The sequence below is a fragment of the Castor canadensis genome, chromosome 17, assembly GCF_047511655.1.
Source record: "Castor canadensis chromosome 17, mCasCan1.hap1v2, whole genome shotgun sequence".
Taxonomy (NCBI): Eukaryota; Metazoa; Chordata; class Mammalia; order Rodentia; family Castoridae; genus Castor; species Castor canadensis.
The window spans coordinates 12,484,014-12,504,651 of record NC_133402.1 but is presented as its reverse complement, the minus strand read 5'-3'; the positions used below and the strand labels follow the sequence as shown (position 1 = coordinate 12,504,651).

At 48.7% G+C, this 20,638-nt stretch overlaps 1 protein-coding gene across 3 annotated transcripts in view; it reads right to left on the bottom strand.

The window, feature by feature from the left end:
- The window catches only part of Abcc1 (ATP binding cassette subfamily C member 1 (ABCC1 blood group)), a 123,141-nt gene extending 106,312 nt beyond the window's left edge, over window positions 1-16,829 (bottom strand). The window contains exons 1-2 of one of the 3 annotated variants that reach the window (XM_020181571.2): window positions 16,714-16,824; window positions 1,880-2,024 (exon numbers count right to left, since the gene is read on the bottom strand). In XM_020181571.2, the coding sequence (XP_020037160.2) occupies window positions 1,880-2,024; window positions 16,714-16,733 (165 nt within the window). In that variant the 5' untranslated portion in view covers window positions 16,734-16,824. Of the gene's footprint in view, window positions 1-1,879; window positions 2,025-16,713 lie in introns of all 3 variants that reach the window. The other 2 variants (XM_020181572.2, XM_074060444.1) reach the window with 2 other exon arrangements.
- Window positions 16,830-20,638: the final 3,809 nt, after the last annotated feature.

Here is a 20,638-nt window from a genome sequence, read left to right as displayed (position 1 = left end):
CCTGCGTAGCTCCTTCAGGCCCCTGTCCCCCCAGGCACGTCCTCCCTGCCTAGATGCCCCAGCCACCCTAACCCCCTCTCTAGGCTTCAAACCTACCCAGCTTCCCCACTTAGGGGCCACCCACGGCTGCTCAAGGCCTAGCAGTCCCGTCTGGCCAACTGCTCCTGGCCTTCCCATACTGCCCCACAGCACCAGGATTCAGATACCCCTCCCACCTGAAGTCCCTCCTGATGCACCACCAGGATTGATGCCCAGGGCCAACCAGCGCGTTTCCCTCAGCACCCGCATGTCTGCAGAGAAGGAGAACTGGCCAGGCTCTGGAGCCAGAGGGACAGACGCCTGGCTTTAAATCCACTTCAGCACCAGCTTGCTCTGCCTGGTTTTCCATTTGCAAGGCCAAATAACCACAGTCCCAGCTTGCAGGTAGGGGTAGAGGGAGGGGGGACGGAGTTGTTGGCACACAAGAGTCACACTTGCACACCATGCTTACTGCAGCCCTATTCGAGACAGCCAAGCTATGGAGTCAGCCTACTGGCCATCAACTGATGAGGAGATAAAGAAATTGTGGTCTGTGTACACAGTGGAGTACTATTCAGCCATAAAGAAGAATGAAATAGTTTGTTTGCAGGAAAATGGATGGAACTGAAGATCACTGTGTTAAGTGAAATGTGCCAGACTGAGAAAGACAACAGTCACATGTTCTCTCCAATGTGGACTCTAGACATGAACGTAACAAATGGGGGGAGGGGAATCAATGAAAGGTGGGAGGAAAAAAAAAAGAGGGTGTGGGGGGAATAATATGACCAAAGGATATTGTATGCACATATGAAAAGGTCATAATCAGACACATAAAAAATTTTATAAGGTCGAGAAAAAGGGGTGTTGGGGGAGGGGGATAAGACAGAGTAATAGAGGGGTGAATATGGTCAAAGACCCACGTAAACATACACAGAACTATCACAAGGAACCCCCTCACTTTGTGCAATAGACACTGTTTGGGGCACACAGGAAGTGCTTGAAAGTCTCAATAATCAGCTCGCTGTCTGTTGGGTCCCAAGCATCCTGCCTTTCCCTCCTGATTCCCCCAAAATTGGACCACAGTCATTTAACTCACCTGGGAACAGAGCAGGGACTCGTTAAAGTAAAAGAAGGGTAAACTAGTCTAACTGAAGAGCAAGCCAGCCAGATACATGCAAGGAAGAGCCTGGAATCCATCCCTGGCCTGGGCCCAATGGCTCCACTCTAAAGCCCAGGTCCAAATAAGTCAAGAGGCAAAACGAGTGAGTAAGCTGGGCAAGGTGGCACCGCTTGTGATCCCAGCACTTGGGAGGCTGAGGTAGGAAGATCCCAAGTTCCAGACCAGCCTGGGCCACAGAGCAAAATAAGATCTGTCTCAAAAAAATACAGATATTAACAACAATCACAACAAAACAAAGGAAGGAAGAAACAAGTGGCACAGGCAGAAACCCAAGAAAACTCCCAAGCTCAAGGGAGAGACGCAAACTTCCTGTTAAAAATGAGCCAGCTGCAAAAAAAAGAGAAACCTGGGCTCTGCACCCCCGGACACTCACAAGAGGTGAGGGCCCTGGCCGCCTGGGGCTCGTGTCCTCTGCCTGAGATTGTAACCCACTCAAAAAGCGGGCCACCATCTATGACCATCGAAGAACTGAGATTAAGGGCTGGGGACGGGTCACCAGGAAGCAGGCAGGGTTAAGGTGGGAAGCGGTTGGTAGCGAAGTTGTTGGAAGGTTCATCTTTTCTGCAGAAGGGTTTATGTCAATCACAGAAATCCTTAAACAGCCCTCAACACAGTTCTAAGAGCGTTATGTGCATCAACTCAGGTATCCCCACAGCACACCTACGAGGCAGGTATTCTTACCGTTCCCCATTTAACAGCTGTGGAAACTGAGGTGCTGATGTAAAATGGCTCCTGGCCTGCACCAGAAGGCTCACTCAGGGGCCTACCCACGTCCATGCCAGCTTCCTTCTGGATCCTTGGACTTGGCTTTGGCCCAGGGTGGGCACTGTCAGGAAATACAAGACAAATAATGACCCTAGTAACAACGGCAGCCCAATGCTCATAACAGCAGCACATCACAGCAACAGGACCCGCGTGTGAACAGCGTTTATTCATTCATTTACAACTCCGAGAGGAAGGGCACTACTGTCAACTCCATCCTGCATGTGAGAAAATGGAGACACAGAGAGGGAAAGTCTCAGTGTGTCCCAGGTCACAGCTAGCAAAAGAACAGAGAACACATGGCTCTCTGTGTCACTATGTGCCTCTACAGATGTCCACAACTGTGGCCTCCCTGAGAAAGGGACAGTGGTGTGTCACTTGCCATGGCATGTGTCCTCGGCACCTAGCACTGGAGCCACAGTAAAGAGATTAGGGAAAGGAAAAGAGGGAGGGAGGGAGACACCGGAGGCTACTGTTATATGGCACTGATTGTAAGACCCGTGTTTCTTCACGTTTGAACATCTGAGACCAATGTCTATGTCTCGCTGCCGGTCCATCCCGTAAACACTGCTGGCCACATGTTCGTGTCATGATGTCTCTAACACTGGGATGTGTGCCACCACCATGGGCCTCCTGGATCTGAGATGTGGCCTGCCTCACAGTGTCAACAGTCTGGCCTGTTCTCTAAGTCATCTGTACCACTTGGGGACAGAGAGAGGTTTATTTCTAAGTTTCCAGAATCAAGAAGGAAAAATGAAAACTTCCCTGACTTCTAAGGAAAGGGATAGTCACCACAGGCTCCCCCCAACAACCCAGTTACCCTTAGTGGGGAGGACACATGTCATTGTCAAGGCCCCTGACCAGGCCTCACAGGGGAACTGGCCAGCAGCCTGATCTCTGACTATCTCTCCCTGCCAGCTGCCATCTTGTCTCCACAGGGCACAAGCCCAGGCCAGCTTGTTTTTGCCAAACCCAGGCGGAGAGACAGCAAGAAAGTCTTCCACTAGCCAAGACACAGTCCCTCCCAAAGCACACGGTCACCCAGAGCTTCGGCCTGCCAGGAAGGGAACTGCTCTGCACAACAGGCTGGCTGCAGGTGCGAAGCCACCAGGATGATGGGCGAATTCCAGCCCATCACCCAGATGGAGGCTACCTGCACTCCTGACAGGTTCTCCGATGCCCTGAGCCCACACCAGGGGCTCTCCACTGTGGTGACGCTGACGCATGGAGCGGTCCCTTGCCCCTTCCCCTGACTTGTCACAACCAAAAATGTTCCCAGACATTGGCAAATGCCCCCTGGGAATAAAAACACCCAGCGCTGAGAGCCACTGGTCCACGTGATTTGCAGAATATCATTTCTATAGTAGGGATACACAGTCAGCCCTCTATATCTGTGGATTCTGCATCCTCAGATTCAACCAACTATGGACTGAAAACATTTGGGAAGAAAGTTGCATCTGTACTAAGTATGGAATTTTTTTTTTCTTGTCATTATTCCCTAAATAGCAGAGTGTAACAGCAGGCTCAGAGGTCAGATTGCTACGTGAATACTGCCCACAGCCCTCGCTAGCTGTATGAATGTGGGCAAGCTTAACTGTGCCTCAGTTTCCCCATCTAAAACAGAGATCAGAAGGGCCCAATTACAATGGGCCTCAAGCAAGGTTTGCACAGATAAGGCCTAGCATACTCCTTGACAGAGAGCAATCCTCCATGCGTGTTATTTATCAAAATGGACGCTTGGTGGGGGTTTCGCTCAATGGGAGAGCATTTGCCTGGCAAGCACAGGCCCCAAGTTCAGTCCCCAACACTGAAAAAACTAAATCAATAAAAAACACTCATCAAAGTCACACAGAAAGACAAGAAAAAGCAAAGACTAAACTGACTAAGTCACTGGGTTTTTGGACACTTGAGAAGGGAACAGCATTTAAGGGTTGCATTTTAAATACTCCTGTCTTAGAGCTAATGGCTAAGCAAGGACAGGGGACAGGAGGCAAGCCTGGCTCCCTGGAGGGATCAAGGCCGTAGTCATCAGCTTGCCACCGCTTCACTACCCCTTCTCTCTAAGCTCCAGCCACACTGCTGGAGCTCTGCGCACGCTTACTCCACTGGCTCAAACCTTCCTACCTTCTGTTTTTGCCTATGAAGCAGAAACTGCAGTTGCTCCCCAACATCCACTCCCCCTCATCTACAAGTCATGTGCAGCAGGGCACACGCCTGCCCAGAAAAGAAATACATTTCCCAGCCTCCTTTGCAGCCAGAGGCAACCATGTGACTAGCTGCCAGCCAATGGGATGTGAAGGAGACCTATGGGCCAACTCCCAGGTTGTGCCCTTCTCCCCTTTCCCCTGGGTTGGCATGTGGATATAGAGAAGCGCCATCTTGGTCTGCACAGGTAAGGGCAGCAGAGTAACGGGATGCAAGGAGCCTAGGCCCCTGACCTTTTCTGGGACACAGCTGCCACACCAGTTGAGATTTTTACATGAGAGAGAAATTCGTATGTAAGTTTAGCCAATGTATCTGAGGTCTTTGCCACACACAGCCAAGCCTACTTGGTAATACAGGATTACCACTCAGGGTCCCCTTTCCTCTCCAGCCAGACCAAACCCCCTACTGCACTCACTGTGTACCAAGCAGCTCCCCTCCACAGCATTTCATGGCTTTTCCATTTATTTCTCCAGTTCTCCCACAGACTGAAAGTTCAAGGAGGGCAGAGGCCCTGCTATGGGCACCACTGGATGCCTGAGCCCAGTTAACATTCAGGACACCGTGAGAGAGAGTGGAGAAACAGGCCAGGCACGACACCAGAGCCTCCCTCCCACCAGGAGCAAAGACACCCAGTCACTTAAGCCCTGTCTCCCATTTCCCCACGACCTCTCTGTGCACATGGGTTACAAAACAAGACTATGACCAACTGGCTCCAGAAGGAACAATTATTGGCAAAGTACTTAATTAGGTTTGTGTTTACATTTCATCTTCAAATAAATATCTGTGAATGAAGACAAATAGTCTGTATCTAAGACAGACGAATCAATGAAATCAAACAATAGAGACTGGGTTTACATAAGGTTCCCTCTTGTTTTTCAAAAATACTACCTATCCGGGGCTGGAGGTGTGGCTCAAGCAGCAGAGTGCCTGCTTTGCAAATGTGAAGTTCTGAGTTCAAACCCTGGTCCCACCAAAATAAATACATAAATAAAAAATATTACCTATTCAGTTTCTTTGGAGAAGAGACTGGAAATTAAAAACGCCCATCACGTGCCAGAAGTGGTGCTCAAGAAGGGGGCTGGACAAGATGCCCCAGCACTGATGAATGGATTAAGAAAATGTGGTATCTATACACAATGGAATTTCATGCAGCCATGAAGAAGAACAAAATGTTATCATTCGCTGGTAAATGGATGGAATTGGAGAACATCATTCTGAGTGAGGTTAGCCTGGCTCAAAAGACCAAAAATCGTATGTTCTCCCTCATATGTGGACATTAGATCAAGGGCAAACACAACAAGGGGACTGGACTATGAGCACATGATAAAAGCGAGAGCACACAAGGGAGGGGTGAGGATAGGTAAGACACCTAAAAAACTAGCTAGCATCTGTTGCCCTTAACGCAGAGAAACTAAAGCAGATACCTTAAAGCAACTGAGGCCAATAGGAAAAGGGGACCAGGTACTAGAGAAAAGGTTAGATCAAAAAGAATTAACCTAGAAGGTAACACCCACGCACAGGAAATCAATGTGAGTCAATGCCCTGTATAGCTATCCTTATCTCAACCAGCAAAAACCCTTGTTCCTTCCTATTATTGCTTATACTCTCTCTACAACAAAATTAGAGATAAGGGCAAAATAGTTTCTGCTGGGTATTGAGGGGGGGGAGCGGGAGGGGGCGGAGTGGGTGGTAAGGGAGGGGGTGGGGGCAGGGGGGAGAAATGAACCAAGCCTTGTATGCACATATGAATAATAAAAGAAAAATGAAAAAAAAATCCCATTTACAAAAGCCTCAAAAACAATAAAGTACTTTGGAATAAATACAAAAAAAAAAAAGTCTGGATATATGACTCAAGTAGTAGAGCCCCTGCTTAGCAAGCACAAGGCTTTATGTTCAAACCCCAGTACCAACAACCACCAAAACAAAAAATTAAATTTTTTTTTTTTTTGTAGTACTGGAGATTGAACCCAGGTCTGTGAGTTCAAGCAAGCGCTCTACCACTGAGCCACACCCCCAACTCTAACTCTAAAAGTTACTTAATTCTGACCCATGTACAAAGATGTACATTGGACCACTGTCTACTTAAAAAAATGAGAAATCTATCCAAGCAACAGTTCATTAATAATGAAACTCTCAATTATCACAAACCTCTAACTTGGGATATTATACAACTATTATAAAGGATTAGTAAGATTCTGTGTGTAGATATGTACGGTGTATTAACTTTTTTAAAAAAAGCAGAGCTTTGGGCTGGGATGTAGCTCGGTGGTACAGCGCTTGCCTAGCATGCGTGAGGCCCTGGGTTCGATCCCAGCACCAAAAAAAAAAGAAAAGACAAAAAAAGCAGAGCTTTGATTTAAACATAATTCTTTGCTTTATAAACATTTATGACTGCAGAGCAAGGAGTGAAAGGGAGCCTCAATTACGGGTTGGGCGAGGAATAGAATGTTCAAGAGCTGTTTAAAAATTTCTGTGTGACTAGGCACCCGTGGTTCATGCCTGTAATCCCAGCTACTCAGGAGGCAGAGATCAGAAGGATCATGGTTCAAAGCCAGCCTGGGAAAATAGTTCTTGAGACCCTATCTCGAAAAACCTCTCACAAAAAAAGGCTGATGGAGTGGCTCAAGCAGTAAGAGCTCCTGCCTAGCAAGTGTGAGGCCCTAAGGTCAAACCCCAGTGCCAAAAAAAAAAGAAAATTGTTGGTCCTTACAAAAGTCACCTGCTGAGATGCCCCCTCCCCCCAGAAACAGCCTCTCCCCTCCTTATGCCATGAGCCTGCTTGCTTAGGACAGTCCTAACTCTGCTACCAGCCCCAAAGCCAAACCACCCAATTCTAGCTCTGAGAGCACAGTGAGGAAGGAAGCTACTAGGACCCAGGTCAAGAAGCAGATGTGAACTGTGTTCTCCCACACCCAGCTGTGTGTGCTCGATGACAGGTTTCAGAAACAGAAGTGTCTCAGCCTCCAGCAGGTACGAGAACTTTCTGCATTTTGAACCTTACCTACAAACCTGGTTCCACAACCAGGAGTGAAATCTACGAGGTGTCAGAAAAGCAAGTGGCCAAAGAATGGCAATGGTGTGACTCAGAAGGACTCGATGCCTACAGACTACGCAGGCCTCCGTTTGAACCATCACATCTAGAAACTTTCCTGTGTGGAGATCAGGCCTGGCACACTCAGACCTGGTAGCCAAGCCTAGAACCCCAGGCCTGGAACAGTCCATCCCACAAATATGGAGGGGACCTCGGGCAGCCCTATAGGCAGTCCCAGCAAAGCTATCCTGTCAGTGGTTTGGGGACCACCTTGGAAACTGCTGGGGAAAGCTGTAAGTACTTTGGTATCCCTCAAGCCTTGGATTTATTCCTCAGTTTCTCTGCGAATATGCACCCTGATGACCTGTGACAAGTGTATTATACAGATTCCGTCCCAGCAGTGGCTGGATTCCGTCCTTCCTCCTAGGATTTTTGCTTTAGAGCTGGGGATGGGGGATAATTGGAGTCTAATCAATAACCTTAACCTGGTACAGACAGGATGTATGTCTCTGAGTACTCACAAGTAGATCTAATATGAGTTTGGGAATCTTTTTTTTGTTTTGTGGTTTTTTGTTTGTTTGTTTGTTTTTGTGGTACTGGGGTTTGAACTCAGGGTCTCACAGTTGCTAGGCAGGAGCTCTATCACTTGAGCCATGCCCACAGCCCTGTTTTGTGCTGGGTGTTTTCGAGATGGGTGTCTCAGGAACTATTCCCAGCTACTCAGGGCAGAGATCAGGAGGATTGCAGTTTGAAGTCAGCCCAGGCAATTACAGGCGTGAGCAACCAAAGCCCAACAAGAGGTTATATACCTGACTGAATCATGACAAATCAGTATCACTTCGTCTAGTTTAAGTACAAACAAATAAAAAACTGGTTTACAGAAAAAAAAAAAGAAAGAAAGAAGAAGAAAGGAAACTACCCCTAAATCAGAAAGGTTGTGTGAAAAAACTAAACCACAGTGAAGTGGCTAGAACAAGGGGCGGGGGTCACCCTGACACACTGTTTAACTGTTGATTTAAGGGCACTGCTCAAATAATAGAGAAGTCAAAAATGCTTAGCAGTGAAACACATATTTAAAAATTGGAACGAAACCAAACCACAGTCCTACTTTGGTCTCCTGACATAAGCCCTGTTGGAATGTAAGGTTTAGGATCCCGGACAAAACCTTCTCACACACAGGAAAGCCACTTGGGCCTGGCCTACTCAAAGCTCTGACATGCCAGCACACAGTAGGTGTTTAATAAGTGCTGCTGGATCTAAGAGTGGGAGAATAAATTGCTACAGCAACCTGGCACTAACTATCGAATTTCAAGATGCAAACGTCTCCAGACATGGCAACTTGTGGTTGAGGAATTTATTCTGCTGAGTCATTTGCATGTATGTGCCCTGCACATGTCCGGGTATGTGTCTCTACAGCACTGATGAACAGCCAAAGAAACTGAAAACGACCCCGACGGTCACCAGGAGGTGACAGAGTGAGCACAAGGCTCTGTGTGGCTTCCTTTGATTTGCACAGACATTTATGGAAAGAAAAGCAGCACTGGTTTTTGTTTTGTTTTGTGGAAACAAGAGCTCATTATGTAGTCCAGGCTGGCCTCTAACTTGATATTCTCCTACCTCAGTCTCCCCTCCCAAGTGCTGGGATTACAGGTATGTACCACCATGTTCAACTCAGCACTGGTCTCTAAGTGAAGAAAGCAAGATACAGAATTTAGAATGGGAGCCCATTTTGGAGGGGAGAAAAGCATCTGTACATGAACACATCTGCACAGGCATTTGCAGATGCTTAAATTTCTTCTAGGATTCCTGAGAGAGAAACTTGTCAGCAATGGAGGCTTCTGGGAGGGGAGGGCAGGGCAGGGAGGGCAAACTGAAATTTTATCCTTTTCTAGCTTACTCGTCCTTTTTAAAGCTACCGCGCTGTCAGAAAGCTACAGTGCAAGATCCTCACACGGTCAGCCACTGGGCTTCGATCCCAGCTATGTTTAAAAGAAGTTTTCTAGAGGCCTACAGGAAATCACCCGAACCACTTCACAGGTCTTTTGCGAAAGCCCCAGAGGCGGCTGGGGAATGGGAAACCCCAACTCAGTCTCACCCGGAAAGATCTCAGCCAAGGTTCTAAGCCAGAGATGAGACTCATAAAAAAAGATAAATAAAATAAATAAGCTGGCCGGGCGCCTATAATCCTAGCCACTCGGGAGGCTGAGATCCTGAGGATCACAGTTCAAGGACAACCTTGGGGAAACAGTTCATGAGACCCCATCTCCAAAATAGCCAGAGCAAAAGGGACTGGAGGTGTGACTCAACAAGTAGGGCACCTGCCTTGCAAGCATGAATCCCTGAATTCAAAGCCCAGTCCCACCAAAAGAATAAATAAATAAAATAAGCTGGATTTTTAAAACCTCAGATTTGGGACTGAGGGTGTGTCTCAGTGGTACAGCACTTTGCCTAGCACCAAAGACAAATTTAAAAATCCCTAAGATTCATTCAAGCACAAATGGCTGGCAAGGTAGATGGGGTGGTGAGGACCGAGAATGGTGCCACTCCCTCGCCAGGCAGGGTAAGCGATCTCCCTGGAATTCCCACCTCCTGTATAATTCCCACATGCAATTCTGTCCGTGCTTTATGCACTTTGTAGATTACTCTGGGCAAGATTTTTATGACATAGCTCTGCGGGGCCCTGGGGTTCCTGTGACTTAAATTCTACGACACGTGGACCTGAGGGGGGGGGGCCTTTGCACACATTGTTCCCTCCCTCTGGGACTCTCTCCCCTTCCCCATCCTTGTATAGCCACCTTTGCCACTGAGGTCTTGGGTCAAATGTCACCTCTTCCTAAAGGCCTTCCACGGACATCTCACTACCGCAGCTGGCACCCACCTCAGCTGGGTCTGTGCATGACCTACCCCGGAACGTGGGCCTCATCTGCCTGGCTCATTGGTCAATTACCAATCAATCAGGGGGTAAAGGAAAGAATGAAAAATGGCTGGGGAAGAACAACAGAGTGAGTTCAGGGTCTTAAAAGGCCACATCGCACTGGAGGCATGGTTCAAGTGATAGAGCACCTGCAAGCAAGCATGGTGCCCTGAATTCAAATCCGGTACCACAGAAAAAAAAAAAAAAAAAAACCTACACTTTCGGCATGCTGCCCATGAGCAGAGCATCCCACACAAGCAGCTACCTAAGAGGCCATTAACAGGTAAACTGAGGTTCTCAGAGAACCCCAGGAGGTGAGTCCCACGATTAGGCCCAGGGAACACAGATACACGACTCTGTCACTGTCTCCTTCTCCTGGGGCCATTTAAAATGAAGAGTAGAAAGCCAGATGTGGTGGTACATGTACATGCTGGTAATTCCAACACGCAGGTGGAAGAAGCAGGAGGACTGTGAGTTCAAGGTCAGCCGGGGCTATACAGCGAGACCCTATCTCAAGATAACTAAGTAAATAAAAATGAAATGAAGAGGTAAGGGCTTCAAAGATGGTCTCTACCGAAAGGCATCTTCTCTGGGGACACTGAATTGTCCTCCACACTACAACAGGAGGAATGGGTGAAGGAGGAAGATGGCTCTGGGTGACAAGAGACAACCAGCCTGGCTGTTCCACATTCCCTCCCAAGCTAATTGAAGTTTCACCTCCTCTGATCTCAAGTTTCTCCAGGGCCATTCAATAAGCCAATGACATCACAAGTTCCACAGCCCATGACCTCCTAGGAAAGGCCAGTATGAGGGCGAAAGCCTGGCACTGTCTGGAGACACTTGGTTGTCATAACAAGGGGAGGCGTTCTTGGCACCCTTAGCAGAGGCCAGGGATTTCCTATAGTGCACCAACACCACATCCCACAAAGAATCAGCGCCAACTGTCAACAAGGCCCAGGTGAAGAAACTGGGCCCCATCCTTGCAATATGGCAGCCTCCAAGGGCTCAGGAGGAAAGTGCAGTCCGCCCTCCACCAAGTCAGATGTTATCCCAGCCTTCTCACCAAACTGGAGGAGTTTGCCTCAGGATGTGTGGGTCCCCCATTATTATCCAACCCACTCATTTACCTTTGCAAAATGTTCAAGCAAGTTTTTATGACCTAGGGTTTTACTGACCATTAAGATCTGATAATGAAAGCTGGATCTTTCCCACCATGAAAATCTGGAACCAACATACAAATTACAGGCCTGCTTTAGATTCCTCAAGCATCCATAATTATCTGATACACCCCACATCCCCTCCTGCCAAAGCCAGGGTCTTTTAGGTCATTAATCTAGCAAGTCAGGGCTGGGCTATAGACCGGTGGCAGAGGGCTTGCCTAGCATGCGCAAGACCCTGGGTTCAATTCCCAGCACCCCCAAAAAGTTTTTTAAAAAATCATGAGCTGCACACTGGTAACTCACATTTATAATCCTAGCTACTAGGGAGGCTGAGATTGGGAGGATTGAGGTTTGAGGCCAATCCAGGCAAATAGTTTGCAAGAACCTATCTCCAAAATAACCAGAGCAAAAATGGACTGGAGGTGTGCCTCAAATGATAAGAGCACCTGCTTTGCAAGCATGAAGCCGAGTTCAAACTCCAGTCCCACAAAAAAAAAAGTCATGAGCTAGGTATGATGGTGCAGGGCAGGCTTACAATCCCAGCACACAGAGGACTGAGGCGGAAGACCCTGAATAGGAGGCCAGACTGGGCTAACTATCAAGACTCAGACTGTAGCAAAGACAAGATTAAAAAGCCTATGAAGTCCGATGGGCCCAGCCCAGTCACCTAAACGTTGGACTACAAAGCAGGAGATGCCGTCAGCTCAAATACTAACTAGGAGTGAGAAAGTACAGGAAAAGACGACGAAGAGCACATGGCCTTACCCCAGAAGCAACAATGAGGAGGAGGAGGGTCTGTGTGGGAGCCCGAGACCTGTCCTCAAAAAGAGAGAACCCAGCGAGACCCAAAGCTATCGGATTTTTTCAGAGAAGAAATCCAGATGTTTCTGTGAAGTCTTCCAATAAGTAAATACTAAAAATGACAGCAATTCATACAATTAAAATAAAGCCACGGCAGCCGACCTCTAGGCTAGATCTAAACCCCAGTTTAGAACACGTATCTCAGACACTCAAACTCAAATGGAGATGGCGCCAACTGTGTGCGAGCATGAGGTCCTGGGGAAAAGAGACAGACAAGACTCCAATGGGACCTTCTGAAGGACAAAAATCTGAGCAGTCTAAGAGCTGGGGCATGTCTCAAGTGGTAGAGCACTTGCCTAGCAAGAGCAAGGCCTGAGTTCAAACGTCAGTACTGCAAAGTACTGAGGGATCAGTTATCTGAGTCCCTAATTCCAGGCAGGTCAGTGACAGTCTCACAGAGACACTTCAACACAGCTGGAAAGCCATCCTAGTGCATTAGGTCATTTATTCATTGAACAAATACTGTGCACCATTCATAGGTTCAGGGATTACAGCCAGAAACAAACACAGGCAAAAATTCCTGCCCTGATGGAGCTTTGGTAGAAATCTACAGTGAGTAAGCACAATAAATAAAGTAGGTGATTATGAGAAGGCAGGAAGAGGCAAAAGGGTGTGGAACAGAGAACTGAATATGTAAAGAAAAGTACCCTGCAGTGACATGTGAACAGGCTATGAAGGTCAGGGAGTATCCCAAGCTTCAGAAATAGCAAGTGCAAAGGCCCTGGGGTACAGGCGGGTCTGGAAGACAGAAAGTAGTAGGAAATGTAGGTCAGAGAGACAATGGGGGCCAGTGGCTTTTACCCCGACTTGATCTTAACAGGATCCCTCTGGCTGCTGGGCTGAAATTATACTGTGGGGAGGGAGAGGTGTCAAAGGTGAATGAAGAGAGGAGAGGCACCAGGGCTCAGGCTGGGAAGGCAGGCGTGAGAAGCAGGCATATTCTGATACAATTTGCAGGAACAGGATCCAATATGGGATGGGAGGGTTGAAAAGAAGTCAAAGAAATGCCGCAGCATTTGGCCTATGTGAGGAGGGACAGATGGAGCCGCGCCTTCCTTCCCTGTTACCGGAGGGCTGGGGGAGCAGAGCTCACCTGGGGCTCCATGAGGTGAAGACACCCAGGAGTCACCAGGGGAAGAGATCTGTTCCTAAAAGCCAAGGCCACAAGCAGAAAGGAACTTTGTCCTCAACCCTACCACATTTCAAAGGCAGGGCGCCTCCAAGACCATCGCCAAGGAGCCAATCCAGCTTGGGGGGGGGGGGGAGGGGAAGGAGACCTGGACCAGGTGAGTCAGAGCTGTCCAGGCAGCTGTGGCTTCCTTCTGCAAGGCACAAGAGCAACCCCGGAGACCCGGCCCTGCCATCTTAGAGGCTCCTCTTGGCCATTTACCTCCTGTGGCTATTCTGGGCTGAGCTCAGATTGGACATCCATGCAGTCTGCTGAGTGGAGGAGAGGACCGTCAGGTTCAAGGAAGAATCCATAAGGATGGGAGAGACAGAGTATGGAAGGTGGGGGGACAAAAAGGGGAAGAAGACAGGAAGTAGTTGAAGGTAATGGGATGAGTTTGAAAACCAACAGTCCTTGGAGGAGGAAAAACATGTGGCTCTCACAGCCACTAAGATGCTCCTACCGCTAAGTCGAGTATTTTGAGTTTGGCATTGGAGGATGCCACAAAGTCAGCCCCTGGACCTACCCACTCCATGACCTGCAGGTCTTTCAGTTTGCAAACAGAGGCGAGACCAAAAAAAAAAAAATTAAGTAGAAGCCCAGTGCAGTGGTGCACGCCTGTAATCCCAGCACTTGTGAGGAAGAGGCAGGAGGATGGTGAGTTCCAGGCCAGCCTGGGCTACATAGTGAGACCTGTCTCAAAAAGAGTTAACTAGAGAACTGCAATTAGTGACAGCCACTGGCATCTTCTGAGTGCTAACTGTGTACCGGGGGCAGCATTCTCAATGCTTGGCAAGAATCTGCTCCTTAAATTCCCACCATTCGCCATTACCCTACAGGAGAAACTGAGGCATGGAGAGTGGATCGCCTTAGCTGCAGAACCAGGATTTGAACTTGGGGAATACACTGCTGGCCAAGCTGTTTGCTGGACTTTTCTATACTGAGCATGAAACACATTGGTACTTTTTTTTTTTTTTAAGTGACTGACAGCCAGGAGTGGTAGTACATGCCTGTAAGCCCAGCACTTGGAAAGATCATGAGTTCAAAACCAGCCTTGCTAACATAGGGAGACCCTGTCTAAACAGTCTCCTAAGCAGAGGTCCAGGCTTCTGACCACTCAAAGCCACCCCACATCCCCAAGGGAAAAAGCAAGCCAAGGACCAGAATTCAGTCCCTATTTTCATTCAGATAACAAAGTTCCTCTTTTCTGTCCCAGAACATTTGCCTAAAGGAAGATTGTAAGTTACCAGAACTTTCCTCACCAGGATCATTTCCTGGTCCTGGGAGCCTCAGAGACAGACAACTGTCCAGGAGTAAGGGTCTGAGAATGCCACCTGAGGACACCTGACCTTGACTTCTAAATGCATAACCTTGGCCACAAGAGGAGCCAATTACAAGTGGGTGAGCAGCCTCCACAGCCTAACCCACCCCCTACCAGCCAACCAAAAAGTGAGTCCAGTGGAGGACAGGGAAGTGGAAAATGGTAACTATCGCTTATCTCTGCACTGGGGACAAACTGGGCTGCTCAATCTGATTAGCTCACTGACAACAGACTGGAACATTGTATTAGCCCCTGCCCCCATTTTCCAGATAAGAAAACTGAGGCACGGAGTGGCAAAGTGGCTTGCTCAAAGTCACACAGTCACCTGGCAAGGGAAAGCAGTCTCTCCCCCGGCCTTGAGCACTCAGTCTTGGAAAAACACAAGCCACCTGCTTTGTGCTATCTTGGGACTCGCTGCCCACTCATGGCACCTCCTGAAACTGGGACATAAGACAGGTCTAGGAAGCTGAAGGAGGAGGGACAGAAGGCACCAGGCCAAGATCGAGCAGGTAAAGGCCACTATCCTAAGTACAAGTCAATCAAGCAATTTCGGTAGCAACAAGTCTTGGACTGGCTTCTTAGTGAAATCAATAGAGAACGCCCCAAACATACTCATTAGTCATTAATCGCCAGTTGTCATCAATAAAATACATCCTGATTACAGAATCTAGCTCACAGGCACCTATGTTTCCCCCGGTTTAAGAAAACAAACAAAACTACTCCAGACTCATGCAATACTAAACCTGAGCCCCACGAGGAAGTCGGTGGCGGTAATGGTCTTGCTCTTACTATACCTGGTACAGGACCAAGATGCCCCCAGGCGCCCCCTAAAGAGCAGATGGGCTCCACTTCCATCCAGACCCCAAATGCAGGGCTAATGAGCTATTTTTAGCCCAGGAGAAAGTTCCAATCCCATGGGCTTAAAAGTGGGAGACATATCAACGTACGGTTGGTTGCTCAATCAAAAGGCACCCCCCAAAAGATAAATAAATAAAGCCTTCCAGTGTGGGGCCCTCGAGAGCCACTTTTCAACACCCCAAATGCAGCCTTCAAGCAAAAGACCACAGAAACAGTCAAGAAGGTGTTTGTGGATGCTAATCACTGGCTGGGAAGAGACCAAGGTGTTTTTCCCGTTCCTAAACAAAAAGAAAACGCGATTGTGTCCTGATTTGCCTATTGTGTTTACCAGTAATCAAGACAGCATGACACTGAAGTGACCTGCAGGAACAAAGGGGCAAATCGCATTACAGGGACGCTGAAGCCCCAACCCTGGGGATTAAGGAGGGAGCCGGGACCCAGGGCACGGCACGTTTTGGGAGAAAACCGCCTGGGGAAGGCGCACAAAGCCCCAGGGCATCCCCAGAGAGGAGCCTGGGCACCTTACGGCCTGGAAGACACTTCCCATGGGTACCAAGGTCCTGGACGCCTCCAGATGTACCCCAAACCTGACCGGGGAGCCAGGCAGGACAAGCCAGAGCACCTACCTTCTGCCCTGGCTTTTCCCAGGTTCCCTAAACTTCCCTGGGAACATTAGGCAGAAAGTAAGGAAAAGATGACAAAAATATGTAACCACAGAAAGTAACGGGGATGTAAAAGTGTTGAGGGAGCGGGTTGGCAAACCCCAATCCAACCAGTGGGAAGTACCTTTCTCCAGTGTGGGCCCCTCTCCAGCCCGCCGTGTAGTAATGGGGGTGTTTTGGTGAATGGGGGGGACACCCAATCCCCATAGGACAAGAGAGAACAGAAATCAGGGGAGTCCCCCCACCCACCCTGGCTGCCCCCTTCTCCAGAGCCTCCCTTTCCTGGAAGGTTGGTTAAGTGGAGGGAACCCCAAAGCGGGGAGGCCCCTTCCTCCCCCTACATGCCCTCTCCACCCCTCCCCACGTCCCCGGCCCTGTGTCCCCGGAACTGAGTCCCCCAAATGTCCCCCATCGGTTGTCTTCCGGGGGGAAGGGGAACCCTGCGGCTGTAGAGCGGGGCGCGGGGTGGGCGGCGGGAGCCGGGGTGGCCATGGGCCCGCGCTTCCCCGCGCCGCCCCGGAGCCCCCCGCTCCTCCCCGAGGCCCCACGCGGCGCGGCAGCCCCCGCACGTACCCAGAAGGGGTCGGAGCCATCGGCGCTGCAGAAGCTCCGGAGCGCCATGCGGGCGGGCGGACAGACGGGCGGGCCCGGCAGGCGGCGGCGGCGGCGGCGGCGGCAGCGGCAGTGGCGGCGGCGGGAGGGCGGCCGAGCGAGCGCAGCGGAGCCGCAACGCCGCCCGGTTGGCCCGCGTCACCGGGATGCGGCGCCCCGCCCCGCCCCGCCCGGCCCCGCCCACCCCGCGCCGGTCACCTCGCGCGCGGCAGTGCGTGAGCAGCGCGCCCCTGGGCGCCTGCAGGCCGCGCGCGCGCGCGCGCGTCTCGCCGGGCCCCCATCGTCGCGTGCGCGCACCCGCACCTCCCACCCACCCCGCTGTCGCGCAGGCCCGGGGAGGGGTTGTCACCCTTCCAGGAGCTGTGTATGTGCAGACCCCGCGATCGACTTCCCCGTGCCATTAATAACGGCAGTAATAACAAGGGGACATCACGTGCTGAGCTGCTAGGGGCTGTGTCCTCATCTGATCCAAAAGCAATGACTTCCCCTTCGTGCCTGAAGAGCACCAGGTGCGGAGAGTTTAAAGGATTTCTCCAGGTGGAGATTCCACCTGGCTCTCACCTGGCAGGGCTAGGGTGTAAACCCCAGGGGCGGTTGGTCCCCACCCAAGCTCACACAGCCAGGAGTGAGTGCAAGCTTTTTTTTTTTTTTTTTTCCTGTATTGGAACTTGAACTACTGCCTTGCATATTTTTATTTTAAGACAAGGTCTTGCTAGGATACTCAGGTTGGCCTTGAACTCATTCTGTAACCCAAGCAAGCTTCAAATTTTCGATCCTCCTTTCCCAGCCTCTGGAGAAGCTTGGATCATAGGCCTGTGTCACTACACCTGGCTGAGACTCTTATTAACTTACCCTTCACTGACGGAGAAATTGCAACTCAGAGAGGCAGGGTGACTTGCTCAAGGCCTCTCTGTTAGCAAATAGTGGAAGTGGGTTTCGAACCTCTGAACCAGGCTAACTTCAGAGCAAGATAGACAAGGGCCCTGATCTCCATCCCAAACACCTGCTGCCCTCAAACACCTGTGCCTGACAAGCACCACCTAGGAAATAACCTGGTTATTAATCTTCATTTTAGAGGCAAAGAAACTGAGGACTAGAAAGGTAACAGTAGCTTACAGTTACCTGAGCTTCCCAAGGCCTTGTGCTTATCAATTTACATATTGCATAAATTACATGGATTTACATGACTTAACATAATTTGCACAACCCGCTAAGTGAGTACTTCTTCCCATTTTGCAGGTGGGAGGCTGAGGCACAGAGAGGCAGTCGTTTGTTGGGGAATAATTAGATAGTAAATGACTAAACCCAATTGTGAATGGGAGCTCTGGTTGGGATGGAGAGAAAAAGCCGTAATGCTCACCATTGTGTCAAACTGCCTTAGCACTGCTTGACATTCAAGCAGCCAGAGACACAGGAGCTGGAGCCTGGAGGCCAAAGCCTTCCCTATGTTTTCCACAATGCCTGTCCTCTCTCCTCCTCCTCGGTGTCTTGCCTGATGTATGACTTCCATTAACCATGGGCACAAAACAGCTGCAGCAAATAAAGCAGGACTGTGTTTGAGTTTGAGCCTCCCCTCCAAAGAACCTGGAGGAGGCGGAGGGAAGAAGATAGAATTTCCCCTGGTTCTTTGATTGGCCAAGGTCCCCTCAGGGCAAGTGAGTTTTTAAGGGATAATACTTTCAGGTCACAATGCTGTGCTGTAGCTTAGATGTTCATACAGTGGACATTCATTTAGCATCTACGAGATATGCCAGGTGTCTTCCTAGGAACTATTCAGAACCTTTTTTTCTTTATGATGGTACTGAGATTTGAACTCAGGGTCTCATGTTTGCTAGGCAAACACTCTACTAAGTTGAAACACTCCGCCAGCTCTTTTTTTGTGATTTTTTTTTGAGATAGGGTCTGGCAAACTATTTGCTATTTACCCAGACTGGTATCAAACCAAAATCCTCCTGATCTTTGCCTTCTAAGAAGCTAGGATTACAGGCATGAGTCACTGACACCAACCAGGCTAGGAGCTGATCAAAGAAATCAGAGTTGAGTTGGGGTTTTTTCTTTTCTTTCAATCTTTTTTTTTTTTAATTCATGGTCTTATGGTATAGCCCACACTGGCCTAGAACTCACTATGTAGCCCAAACAGGCCTCCAACTCTCCATTCTCCCTACCTCAGCCTCCTGAGTGCTGGGATTATAGGTGTCCACCAACATATCCAACTTTAGGGGAGCAGATATAATAATCAAATAATTGCATTCAGGAAAGTATTTACAACTGTGATAAGAGCCAGGGAGAAAAGTTGAGCATAACAGAACCTAAAGGAGGTCCTGTCCTGCTGCAGGTAGAAACCAAGAAGGCTTCTTGGAAGAAGAGGGTTTTGAGCTGAGTCCAAACAAGAAGGGTCTGGGTTCGAGGCCTGAGTTGTACAGGCTGAAGAAAGCTGCTATGGGAAGGCCACAAAGCAGACAAATCTTTGGAGGAGCCTGAAGACAGGAGTCCGGAGAGGTGAGCAGAAGGAAACGGTCTGAGACAGGAGGGAGTGGGGACCAGAGCATGCAGGATCCTGCTGGCCGCAGGAGGGGCAAAGGGGAGCCACTGACACATTTTAGGGAGACAAAGTTAGATTTATTTCCATTCTTATCCTCTTTACTAATTCATTTGCTCTTTCAACAAATTCTTTTTTTAATTAAGCAATCCTAAAAAATAGTCATCATTATTACTCATCAGGAAATGTAAACACAACTTCTTTGGAATGAAATCTTGATTTCTACTAAGCCAGAATCTAAGTGCTGTTACGGTGACAATAGCAGTTTCAAGAGAAAGGGCTGCTATATCCACCAAGGACCATGTACAAAAATGCTTATAGCTGGCAGAGTGGCTCAGTCGATAGGGCGCCTGCCTAGCAAGTGTGAGGCCCTGAGTTCAAACCCTAGTGCTGCAAAAATAATAATAAAAAAAAAAAAAACAGAACACCAAAGTAGAAAAATGCTTATAGCAACCATATGAATGAATCCCATAGAATCTAATGAGGGATGAAAGAAGGCAGCCACGACAAAGACCATTCTTCATGATCCCATTTCTATGGTGTTTTAAGAACAGGTAAAAATATAGCGTGAGGCCCCAAGTTCAAACCCCAGCACTGCCAAAAAAAAGAAAAAAAAAGAAAAACTAATATGTGAATCAAACTCAGAATAATGGTTAACCTTGGGGGATACTGACTAGGCAGGGGCACAAGAGAACCTGCTAGAAATGGTCTATAATGTGACCGGGTGGTAATACACAAAATTTTAAATACACACATAAAAGCACCTACACTTAAAAATACCTACCTATGCATTTAAAAATACATCAAAGTGTAAGTATGTATTTTTAAATGCATTGAGCCTGACAATTACTCTGCTCTATAAAAACTGATTTTTAAATTTTTTAAAGAAGCTGGATGTGGTGTTACGTGCACTTAGGAGACTGAGACAGGGGGCTCACAAGTTGAAGATCAGCCTGGACTGAATATGGAGACCTTATCTCAAAAAAGTTTTTAATAAAAAATGAGTAAGGTAAATATATTTATTGTCATGTGTCAGGTGCTGCAGGCCCAGCAGTAAACAAAAGAAAGGTCTCTGCTCTCTCATGAAGGAAGTGGGGTGGAGGTGTGGCTAAGGGGTACAGAGCTTGCCTAGCGTGTGCCAGGCCCCAGCTTCCAGCCCCAGCACAAAAAAAAAAGGAAGTAGACGATAGAATAACCAAATAAGTCCACCATTTTCAAGAGCCGAAACTGGGGGCTAGAGGGATGAGGTCACCTGTGACAGACGTCTCAACTGTGATTGGACAGAAAGGGCTCAGCTCTGCCCTTAACCACCAACCCTTCCGTGCAACTATTCAGCCACAGAGGAAA